Consider the following 13,765-nt stretch of genomic DNA (forward strand, 5'->3'; position numbering starts at 1 on the left):
AAATGAGTGAATTTCATCCATTCTGTATTTCTATCGTTAAAATAGCCGCCTGCAATGCTGCTCGTTTGCTCTAAAGAAACGCCATAATCTAAAATCGAAAAGTACAGTAATCCGATTGGCCGACCGAGTGCCGTTTTTTGGATTGTTCTAAACATTTAAAAATATTATTATGGTTTATACCAGGTATAAACCAGGTCTTGTATGAAAAAGTTATCGGGTTTCGAGAATTCGATTGTTGTTGTACCAGGTATAGTTATATATATAGGTGTTTTGTATTATGTGGTGTTTTGTTATTATTATAATATTACTGTGAAGTGTTATCTGTTAAAAGTATAAAAAAAAAGAATAGTGTTTCGGATAATAATATAATACATAGGAAGATAAGCGATAAACCAATAGGCAATAAGTAATTACTATAGGTGCATACTATTTTCGTCTCACTTTCGTCAGTCTGTGTTTGTCACTGTTGGGAATTACTGTTGTGGTTTACGACTTACGAGCGACGAGTATATTTAGTTTAAATTAAAATACTACGCATTGTGTACGTAAGAAAATTTTTGTCGACCATAATTTTTTCTGTTGCTTTCCGCCAGAATTTAGTGACCAACAACCGTCCAAGTAAGTAGATACCTATTAAATAGGTACTTTGTATGGTTTACTTGGTTCATTGGTTGACTTCATTTGTCGAGTCTTGAAGTCTGCGTAATTTCTTCCTAGACCAGTAGTTCATGTATGTTATATCTCGATGACCCTATGGCATGAAAAAATAATATATTAAAATCAAAATTATAAGGGAGGCTTCAGCTCATATTTAAATTGTAATCCATTAAATCGATGGTAAATTGAGGTATTCTCTCCTACATTTTCCTGTAACAATTGTTATGCTGTCTGAAGTTTTAATTTTTCAATTTAATCCTTCGTTTTTGTGTTGATTTATTTTACGGTTAGTTGCATCTAGGTATTTTTGACAGCTATAGTGTAATATAAATTGAATATAGAAAATAAATGTTTTTATTTTATTCATCATTAAAAAAGTGCCCAAAATATTAAGTTTTACTAAATGTAGTATCAAAATGTTTATTTCTGTTAATTGCTTATTTACACTTTACATTAGTTTGGTCTACATTAGTCAATTATTCTTTTATTTGGAATCCTTATTTGGCTAAAGATCAAAGATTAGAATGCATTTAAAACTGTTTCCTTTCTTATGCTATACATAGTATACTTTATAAAATTTAACAGAATTACGAAAATCAGTATTAATGTATCAACATTTTAAAATCCATACGGTTTTTTACTAATAATTAATATTTTTAAAATCATATTGCCATATTGTATTGTATTAAACGTAATTAAAGAATTTGATTAAGAGGTCCTAGAGATATTTTGAAAACTTTTTATTTTTTATTTAAATATTACTTTATTCATAATTACTATCAATAAGAATATTAAAACTAAAAATTTTAATAATGTAACAACTGCTTTATTTACATTTATGATTTATTAACATATTTACTTTTTTACGTAATAATATAGAATGTGGTTTTTAGTTTTGTGCATTTGTTTTTTGATATTTAATTGTAAAAATGATATTTTACTTATTCATTTATAGAATGAAAACAGACAAAATTAAAATTGAATCTTCGGAAGATTTAAAAATTCCTTATGTCCGTTTGGAGCGTTGCAGCTTAGAAGAAATTAATGGCTACAAGTGAGTATGATTTGAATAGTATTTGTTATTTTATTAATTGTATTAACTTTTTATTTTATAAATTTTCAACATAATATGTTAACAATTTAAAATAAAAATATAGTACTTGGAAATTATAGGGATTCCAGTATATCTAAAAATATTGGAAATACCTGTTGGTATCTAAGAAATATTATTATGTGTTATTACTTAATACTAGTTTATTTTTGATATCTGTCTTGACTGAATATTTTATTGCATTGGTCAGATTATTATTAATGTTGAGATAAACTAGTAGTAAAGCATGTACCAACAACACAAAAAATATTTTGAGTTGTATCTTGTATAGTTGTATATTGTTATTTTTAAAGTAAGTTTCATTATAAATTTATAATTGATTTTTAGTAATCAAATAAATAAATATTATGAATAACACACATGGGATATTAATTGTTAGTTAAAATATAAATTAATAAATATGCAGGCATCTATACAGGAGTGAAGGGGTTTGGGGTTCAAACCTCCCTCAAAATAATTTCGAGTAATGAGAAAAAAATTGTTTTATTATATTGCGGCACAATTTGTATTGCTAAATTTTGTAAGCCCCCCGAATTTTTTTTGTATACATACCTGTAAATATGTATCGATATACTTAAATTTTCATTAATTTTATAATTGGTGTACTATATTATAAATATTAATATTCACTAATTATTATAAATTTTTTTAACTTCAGTTATTTTTTTTCGGAGCATTTATAATGAAATATTTCATTTCACTGGTAGTATTTTAAACATAGTAAATAATATGTATTAAAAATTTCTAAAAAAGTGTAAACAATTATGATTAATTTTTATTTGTATATTTTTACTAATATAGATTGAAACCAGAAAGAAATGCTTATTATTTGATCGAGCCTGGATCGGAGGAAATGAATGAAGAAGAAGGTGATAATAATATGCTATCACTGAACTTTATGACTGTATTAGATGATTATGAAAAAGTGTACCGTTCCTATGTCTTGCTTGAACGATTATCTCCACATGATATCCAAAATTTATTGTAAGAAAATATATTCATAAATAATTAGAATTAGAAATAAAATGGTTAAATAAATTATATGATGGTCTATGCTAACTTTGGTTTGTATAGAATATCGAATTATCATATATTTATATAATTTTTTTGTATCTTTAAGTCTAATTAATTTATCTAAATTTTATTTATACCGTTAAAATTAATTTGACTTAAGACTTAATTATTATTATACTATTAATATTATTTTATTATACATTAAGTATGTACTTAAAAGTTGAATTACTTGAAAATGATATAGCACCGTTACTACTGTAGTATTATTGTCAATGTGTTTCTTTGAGTTTCTACTCAGTACTCTCTTTGATAACCTCAACTACTTTTATCATTTTTTGTTCTTGATTGAAATATATCTTTAGACAACCAATAAAAATTATTTAGCTATTAAAATGTGTCCAACAAATAAATAAACTCTGCTAAGAGTAAAATAAATCTGATAACAAAATATTTTTTTTATTAAAATTTAGGAACTCAAAGTGATGAAAGTACATAATAATAAAATATAAATAAAACACATTTTAAATAATTTTACCTAAAATTATACTTAATTATTAAATACGATACATGTATTATTATTTGTATTAACTCTTTTCAAATTTTTTTTTGCATAGTTTACCAAATACGTCCTCTGTCCTAGAGAAATAAACCACTTAATCGTTTTCCTATTTTGTGTCTAAATACTGGTCATCATATTGTACTTATAACATTAATAGATGCATACATGAATAATTTAATTTTTTTCTCATCAAAAACTATTACACAATAACACATAAAAAACAAATTACGTACCATAGTCTTATATAAACTGAACACTTTTAATATTTGTATATTTATGATCCAAAAAATGAGGTTTATAGAAACCTGGCAAAGCTGAGTAACTTGATTAGTATTTAATATATTTTGTGATCATTTTATTTTGTTTGAAATAATTAACAGAATAAAAAATTTAATTACTGACCTAATTTTTTTTTCTAGGAATAAAAAGAATTAACTACATATTCATCCAATGGAACTTAAAAATGATGATAAATTTGTAAGTTCACTTTATTGCTTTAGAATAGCTAACAGAGTTACAATGTAAATCATTATTATCAGTTCTCTCAATTACCATTATAATTATTTAACTTAACTAATTGCTAAAAAAAAAAAATGGTTAATTAAAAATAAACTTAATTATAAATAATTTCTACATTCATATTTATAGATAACTATTAATTATTATTAGTACTAATTGTGATATATTATTTTAAGTTGTGAAAGGAGTAAGGTAGATAGATTTTACATTGAAATATTAACATTTTTTTAGTTTTTATTTTTATAAATGTTGAGAAAAAGTTATTGTTTAAGTTAAAATTTCTTGTAAATTTAATACTAGTTCCTACAAAAGCTATTCTATATCTGTATAAAAGTGTTAAAAATACTTAGGCACAATTTTTTTTATATGCATTTGAAGTTAGAATTTCGACAGTTAATGTGCAGCAGAGCGGTACCCACTTACCTAATTTTTTTTAATACTGTTTATGACAGTATAAAAACTTTAAGTTTTATTCAGTGCTCATTTTAATAAGCCATACTGTGTTTAGAGTAATTATTTTAAATATTATTACAATTATTTATTTACTATTATTCATTAATATCTGTATTTCACTATATTTTATTTGTTTAAAATTTTTTTAGTTGTATGGTATGAATTTTAGTTCTGAACAAAATTCAAATGAAGAACAATTATATTCACATAAACAGTATATCTTTTTTTGACGTATCAGTTAATTATGTGTCTTTATTTGAAGGATAAATTAAATTTTTTTTTTATACATCATTTATTTCTTAAAAGATTTAATATTATTTTGTAATGTGAGTTTTTTTCTCATTTTATTTTGTGATCATAAATTGTTACTAGAGTATTACATTGAAAATTAATTCTGTTATTATTATTTTTTTGTGAATGTAATATTTATTTGCTATATTATATGCCAGTTAAAATTATTAGCTATAATATAATGTGTATGTGTATTTTAACATCAATAGACAACGATTTGAAGCCTTATTATGGTCAATAGTTTTTAATTTATATTGAACTCAAAAATAATGTAAAACTAGCTTAAAATCTTAAATATGGTTAATTATATATTTGAATAATTATTTGAGTATTGGTATTAGATTTTTTTTTTAATGAGATTTTTGTTTTATGATTTATCTAGTATTAAACCGTCAATATAAAATGTATCTTATATCGAATAACTTATTATTTATTTCAAATTATTAATCATTTACTAATCTTATATATTGAATCAAACTTTTAAGAATTGATATCTGACATTAACCTATACTGATTTATTGATACTCTGTTTTGATATTATAATTATTTTAAATATTCAAATTAATTGACATTTTTTAACATAAAATTTAAAATAAAAATGAACAATTGCTTGATTTTAAAAATAGATTATCATTTTAAAAAAAATAGTTTGAATTCAAAAAATCAGTATAGTGATACTTAATAATTGTCCATTAAAGAAAAAGTTAAATTGTTAAATAATTAAAATAATGGTCATTGTTGGATTTCATAATAAATTAGAAGTTGTTTTTTATTGTTTAATCATTAACTACATAGTTATTACTTTATTAGTTAACATTAAGGTTTACACTGAATTAACATTTTATTAAATTATACACTTTCTATATTAATAAAACGTTTGCTTAGTTAGATATATTTTTATAAATAATGGCGATTGATGATTGGTTAAGTGAGGTAAACCTTAGTTGTGGAACTGTAAAGAATTTTTAATCATTATTTTATAATTTATAACTTAAATTTCATTATTGATACATTATATTATATTCAATATATTCGTAGATCAGAATTAAACTATAACTGACCAAAGTGGCAATTTTTGTTTATTACTGGGTGAAGGTAGCTCATAGTTGTAAAATGTATAAACTATTCAATATACATGATACATTTTATAACTAAAAAATATAAAAAAATATTAGAATAGATATCTGTTATATTTAATTATATTTAATTTGTACAGTTAGAAATCTTTATTTTATATTTTATGAGATTGTTTTGTATGAACAGTGATCAGTGGAGTTAGTATGTACAATTTAAATCTATAAAAACAATTATTGAATAACTACTATGTATTATTAAAATTTGTATTTACTTCTTTGGCAAACCATATTACTATATTTTAAGATAATTACATTTTTACATTGTTTATAAGATTAATGCCACTGATTAGATTAGGTAGTAGATTGAAGTATTCAATGAAAATAATTTTAGAATATTGTACAACTTTATATTACAGTTTGTGTGAAATTTATATTTTAAAATTATTTTTCTGCTTATTTATTTTTTTCCATAGATGTGTTCGGTTGATAAATAGTACTGTATAGTGTATAACTTTTCTAACTAATTTTTAAATAAAATAAATAAACATTGTGGAATAAATGTATTGATTATTTATTTATTTAATTTTAATGTTACGTACTAAAATAATCCTTAATGGCCTATAATTTTTTTAAGTAAATCTGCAAGAATATTGCTAATCTGAAATCAATAATGTTTTTTCTCATCAATCATTAATAATAAGTTATATGTGAGTTTCGTAAAAGTTTATTTTGATTAAGACTGCCATAAATATCAACATGTTACTATTATTATACATGTATCAATCATACGATATCGTTATTCCAACTTTGTGAAAAATAGGTACGTGATGAAATCCATTCTGTTCTGGGATAATATAGTCCTCTCTAATTCCTTACTCTATGGCCAAATGACTTACATATTTAATTTGTAAGTTAACTAACTTGCGTATTGTAGTTTATATAGGTAGACGTCCCAGTGCCGCCGAAGGTGTTACAAGTATCTTGCTTGTATATAGTATTTTTCTTATATTGCCAATCCATTCAAGTATCGATCCTTCAAAATATTGTATAAATGTTAGTTCTTATACAAATACATATTTTTACTTATAAACTATATGCCTGTATAATTGGATAAAAATAATGAAATGCCTGTGTATTCGACTGTTGGCACACCGCACTCGGGCTAAACCGTCTTTTGTACAATATTGTACTGTATAATATCTTTATTTATATTTTCATCTCGGAAAAGTCGTTTGAAACGCTGCCAAAATAACGGGAGAAAAAAAATAGCGTTCATCTCTAGATCGCGGAGTGGTGGCGGTACCGAAGATACCGCGATCGTCGAAAATCGCCTGCCGCGAAATAAAAAAATCCCCAAGTGACCCGCCGCCGCTGTTGCTGACTCCTGCGTGCAAAGGATTATGGGCAAATCTCGGCAATTTATTTCGGTTTAGGGCCACCAAGTTCTCGGGCAATAAGAGCGTTAACGACAGCGCGATTTATATATTGTACATAGTGGTTTTACGGTCAATCGCTGCGTCCGCGGAGACAAATGGTGGGACCACGCGACTGCAGTGAAAATCGATTTGAATAATTTATAACAAGCAACGCAAAATAACGACGACGAGTCACTGCAGTCAGCGACGATAATGATGGCAATCACTGTTTGCATATACATCTATACACTCAATTAACGGGCGTAAGTACGTTTAAAGATTTATACAAACTAATGACTATATATTTATATGTACCTACGCTGCACGTTCTGAAATTGATAATATATAGGTATATTATTGGTATTAATAGTAAAAAATAGAAATTCGATACACCCTGTTTAGACGTCGCGAAGATGACTTATTATGACGTTATTGGTATTGAAAATTAGGCGTCTACCGAGAATTATTAAGGACTTCTCAGACAGTATTATGATTTTAGGGGCCTTGCGACTATAATATGGTAGGTAAGTCTACTGCTGTACGGTTACACTAATGATGATGGTCGTTTACGATTAACACGACGAGGGTTAGGCTGACGGCCGAATCCATAAGAAGTAGCCAGTAGCAGCCTATACACGACGTTCGTTAAAGACCCGAAGTCCCGAGGCTCTTAGAGCCGTCGATAATCATTTTTTTCTAATTTAAAAACGAACAAGTTATACTATACCTACTCGGAGTTTATATAGTTTATGGAACTTGTAAAGTCGTAAGTGCACTTGAAAACCTGAATTCGGATTCTTTGCGTTTTTATAAAAATACAACCCGTATAAAATATGTTTGGTTATTTATCAAACTTTTCTCGGATCGCACTGGTCTTAAATAGTCATAACTCATAAGGCTACACGACGTGTCACCGAGCGGATTTCGAAATCCGGCAAAATCTTCAACAGTCCCGTCACCGATGACTGTGAAAATTTCGAAATCAGATTTATCGTTTTATTAAAGGCGGTTTATGTAAATATATTAAGTTTATTTTTCATATTTTAATCGATAAAAATATTAAATTGCTTCAATAAATTCTGCTGTATTAGGTACCTATCTGATATTACTTTTATTGTCCGGTTGAATACGATTATTTTATTTGGACGGATGAATAATCGTAGAATAGAACTGTATAGAAATTGCCATGAATCAAAATAACTAGTTTTATAAATCATCTTTATTGCACACTCGAGAACTACCTTCCGGTAAACGCATTTATTAATAACTGCTACAACAAGGTACCATTGATACTATGATTTTAAGTTAGATTCTGAGCAGAGAGGAGATGAATACAATATTATTGGTGTTACTATGATGCATTGATGTATGTTGGATCAGTAAAAATAAATCATTCTTATTAATATTGTGGGTGGTTTTCGGTAATTAATTTTGTTCTAATTGGTACTTTCCGAGGTCATAAAACTGTTGTGAGTAGAAAATTTCCAGTTATTTATAAGATAATCGAGAAAACTAAAAAAAAAAATATTGAAAATAGGAATACTTATATAATAAAATTTCGACAAATAAAAATTTAATATTTTTGTTATAATTCAAAAAGAAAATATCGTATTTTTTTGAAATTTCTTCTACATATTACTTTTTTTTAGAAATGATTTAATTAATAAAATATATTTGTTATATTTAAGTTATTTATAAACATTTAATATTTAAATCTTTTTTTAGTTTTGATATTTGATATACATAATGCTGTACCTATTTCGATCAAAACGCTTATAAATTTAATACAACCTTCTTAAGTTTTTCCTACAGTATTTTAATGCTGTTTCTCATACAGTCAGTAAGTCGGTACTTACATAATGCATACAGGATACGTACCGTCATACATCTTATATCTTAGGTAATTTACGAAAGTTAGAAATTTATGCAAACATTGTAAACTAGTAAACTATTTGATATTAGGTTTATTAATGTTTTACTAGTATAAATAGTATAATACCATAATACAGGCATGGCAAATTCATGCCACGCGAAAAATTAAAATATTTTTATAAATCAAAAAACCAAATATCAACAAATTGGCTTCAAAAGTAAAATAAAATAAGTAGGTAATGTAAAAATCAGTAAACAAATAAAAATGTAATGTTACTATATCATATGTACATAACCTAATCTTTTTAATATTAACACATTAATTATACATAAAATTAAGATAATTTTTGACATGTAGCGTTCAAATAATTTGCCGCCCTTGTTATAATATACCTATTAGTGATGTAATTTTTTTAGTATCTTAACATCAACAGTCAATTAAGTACCGTACTTATTATAATAAATTGTTTGACGTCAGACAGATTGGTAGTATTGTCCGTCATCGTATCGAAAATTTAAATATACTTAAGTATTTATTTATTAACGTTGTACACACATATATATAACTATATAAGTGTGTGATCTTATGATCGTCGTAACGGTTTTGTCGTTATTTATAACGATGAACTTATTCCACAACTGCACACAAAGGATCCTAGACTTCAAAGAAACATCGAACTTTATTTAAAAAAAAAATAAAAAAAAAAATGATAATGTATAGTTTCTTTCGGTAATCCTCGTAAACGCGGTCGTTTCGATTTTTCCGTTCCACACAATGGGACAAACGACACAATATCTTGCGAAAAGTACGTCGTACACTCGTATTCTTATAGTTTTGAACACAATGAAAAAATAAATAAATAATAGCAGCACTATATATACATTAATATATTATATACGTATACGTATACTACAGACGCGTCGGTTCTCAAAGGAAAGAGATTCTTCTTCGTATTTTTTCTTTGACTTAATTAAATTCCGTATAACCAACCTTTTTGCCGTAATTGTTGTACAATCGTATTTTGGACAACAATTGCGGTTTCGAATCGTAAAATGTCTCGAACGTCTACTCCCCGCGCTGCTACTACCATTGCGCTACGACCTTTGTCGACTTTAAACTTTAAGCAGCTTTACTTCATAAACCGCTCGCGTTCAAAGGAAGATTATGTTTAGCCTATTAAAAGTTTCATCGTGATGGGTGGTTTTTAAAAATCGTCTTTCGACATACTTTTAGTAACCATTATTATTATTATCATTATCATTGCAACTTCAATAGTATTATTGCCAATAACCATATTGGGGGACGTAAAATTCACAAGATTACTACAACGTACTTATATTATTTTTTTTGTTTTTATATTATTTTATACTGAGTTAAGCAAATAGGATCGTCAGGCTCGGCGTACAATTTCCTATAAAACCCCAGACCGATGACCGAACGCTATAAATAGCGGTAGGTACATACAACATAATATGAAGCAGTCACGGCAGTCATGCGGATTTTATATTATAATACATATTATTTGATGTTATAGGATATAGACATATACTATTGGCTAGTGTTTGTTTGGCCTAATGGTCGAGAAAATCTTATTTTTGCAACAAACCTGAAACCGATATGTTTGACGTAGTGTTTTAGTTTATATAGACGATTCGGTGCATTTTCAATTTAGTCGTTCAAATGATTAAGTTTCGTATCGACGGTAACTATAGTGACACAGACATGACGTACCTACAACTCTTCCGGAGAAAACTACGTTCATGTATATTACTATATTAGTGTTTACGGTGTATGGATCTTACCCTTAACAGGTTTAACATGAAATAAATAAATAAACATTATATTATGATTCTTTTCGTAAATCCTGCATAGTAAATAATAATATTAATAGCATTACTGTTCAGCGTTAGGTTAATTTTTTTTTTCAATAATATTAACGATTGGGCTTTTGTTAGATTCACGTTGGCTAGGAGAAGTGCTGTAAAGATTTTCAGAACTTTATCTTCAATCATTAACTCACTACAAAGCTATAAAGTTGAAAACATAAAAAAACGCCCAATAAAATGTGTTTAATGTTAATGATGGTAAATTTTTTTTAAGTTCTGTAATGAATTAACTATAAAAGATAAAGTTCTGAAAATGTTCAATGCATTTCTCCTAGCCAATGTGAATCTAACAAGACCCCAAACAACAAAATCTGCTCTCCGGTTTCAGAGATCTATCTCACTAAATGAAAATGAAAATAAAATACATTATACATACATATTGCATATAAATTCTTTAATTCTATATATATTTCTAAAAATTGAAAATTAAGAAAGTTTACATGCCGATCTCTGACCTGGCAGGCGTTTTTAAAACTAAATTCGATTTTCGAACTAGAATCAAACACTTAAAACTCAGTAAATACGTATGGGTATACCGGAAGATCTGTCCTTTTCAATGCAAATATAATAAAAAAAAAAAAAAAAAAATGTATAAATAAATGTATCGATGATACTTTGATACTGTAGTGTGTATCTTATACCTTTGTATTATTACCGTTTGTATATTGTGTCCCGTCTTGGAATTATGCCAGCACTGTGTATAATATTATAAGCATATAGTGCTAAACGATTAAATTAAATATGTGTATTGTGTATAATATATTAATAATATTTTGGCCATAATGATATTATATATCTTATTCGGTCGAGGAGCTAATGTAAATATTGTGGTTTAAATTATTTAAAAAAATTTATTAGTTTTATTGAAATACATATTTATAAAATACTATAAAATACCACATTATGATCTTAAATTTTTATTTTTTTTTTAACGGTTTAAAATAAAATATTAAAACTTTCAATGTAGGAAAAAATGTACATCATTAGAAATTTAATTTTTTGAACTTTACAATAATAATAATTATTTTTGTCCGTTACTTATAAATTAATTAAATCGTATGCTTGTATTATAAATTCTTAATTTTCATCTAAATATTTGTTATGCTTTTTGCCTTCCTTATGAATGTTGTCATACTTTAAATGTGTTATTTAATTATTATTTTGTTCAAAGTTAAATAAATAATAATTCGAAACTTATTAAAGAATAATATTATGTAGAATTTAAAAAAAAGTGTCTTAAAAAAACATTGTTATAAACTTATAAATTATTATGAGTTACCGGAGAATGGCATGTACCTGATTTGCCTATCCATATTGCCGTGTTGACATTTACGTACGTTTTATTTTATCAGCTAATCGTATACATCCTTTGAGATATCAGAAAAATGATGCTAATCAGTAATGACTAATAGTAATGTATAAATTATACAACAGTAAGAATATAAGGCACCCTGAAAGCATGCAGTGATTACTTAAATTTGGTTGTCGTGAAATTATTCATATATACCTTTCACTGTGGTTTATATTATTATTAAATTAATAAATACATGTATGGGTGTACTCACTTATAAAGTATCACGGTATTAATATCTTAAGTTAATTGTTTGAATTTTAGCTTTAAATTGGAGTACAGGTAAATAATTTAAAATTACACTTAAGTCCATTTTTATTTAAATTTAATGAATTTACCAACTAAATCTACATTGCAAGTGCAAGTTCATACTTTCTATCTTCCCTACTAAATGGCTTGGACCTATGCATATTAACCTTCACTATAAAAATCAATAAAGTTCTTATTCATTATGATCACTATGATTAAATTTAAATCAAATAATAATAATAATAATATACATAATATTTAAAGTATATTTTAAAAATAATACCAAAAATCAGTATTTATTAAAATTATTAATACAAAAAAAACTTTTAGAAAAACGATTTTATTAAAATATTCAAGCCAAAACAGCTATGTATCTATTTTTAACTGATAATTTTCTTTTATTTACTACTGATACAAATGTGTATCAAGGCCGAAGAAGTGACAACATTGATCAAATACCTAAAATATAAAAATAAATTACTAGAAAAATCAGGAATAACGACAAATACTATCTATAATAATATTATGACTTTACATAGAATTTGTAAGTTTTAAGAAAATATATAAGACGAGTTTAATTTTCGACGGTATTATGACGATGGCGAATCTTCAAATAGCGCATAATAGGTACATATACATATACACATTTTGTTATTGTCTACGCATAAATTCAAAATAAGGATATGGGTAATATTATACCCGCGTATACTTTCCAATACATCACTAACACACGCCTACATTATATTATTGTTGTATTATTATGATAAAAATAAATTAAACATAATAAAAATAACATCTATTATGTTCACTACATGGCGAAATGATTTGTTTGGACATCGTCGTCGTCGTCGTAATACACGGAGCGAACTCAAAGAAATGCAAAATGACAGGTGATTTATTATTTAATTTGAATATACTTAAACGAGGGTTCGCGTCCCATGTCAGAGATTGCAAGTCTATAGTGCACACTTAAGGCGTTCGGGTTTAAGTATTCAATCTTACGGTCTGAAGGCTCCAAGACGGGCGAGAAATCCCTCTCAAAAGCGTAACAATATTTGCGAACGCATTTTCACAGAGTTCGTTAATGTACATGATTGGCAAAAAAGGTTGACCTCTACTATACGGTTCGCATCAGTAGACGATCAGCGTTTCTGATGTCAAGTCGAAATTATAATTCCAATATACCTATATCGTATTTTGTCGTATCATAGCTTATCATTGCCATCTATGATATTATTTTAATATACGGCTTTAATAATATGTGTCTGAAAACGCGTAGTGCTTGCATGTACTGACTACTGCTGGTCATAC

The 13,765-nt window shown here is 26.4% G+C and overlaps 1 protein-coding gene across 1 annotated transcript; it reads left to right on the top strand.

Moving 5' to 3' along the window:
- Window positions 1-287: 287 nt before the first annotated feature.
- On the top strand, window positions 288-4,854 carry LOC113549302. Its single transcript, XM_026950536.1, has 5 exons — window positions 288-618; window positions 1,613-1,711; window positions 2,570-2,752; window positions 3,761-3,818; window positions 4,463-4,854. Exons 2-4 carry the CDS (start codon window positions 1,614-1,616, stop codon window positions 3,774-3,776), a joined length of 297 nt encoding a protein of 98 aa, XP_026806337.1. The 5' UTR covers window positions 288-618; window position 1,613; the 3' UTR covers window positions 3,777-3,818; window positions 4,463-4,854.
- The last annotated feature ends 8,911 nt before the right edge of the window (window positions 4,855-13,765 follow it).

The sequence above is a fragment of the Rhopalosiphum maidis genome, chromosome 1 (assembly GCF_003676215.2).
Source record: "Rhopalosiphum maidis isolate BTI-1 chromosome 1, ASM367621v3, whole genome shotgun sequence".
NCBI lineage: Eukaryota > Metazoa > Arthropoda > Insecta > Hemiptera > Aphididae > Rhopalosiphum > Rhopalosiphum maidis.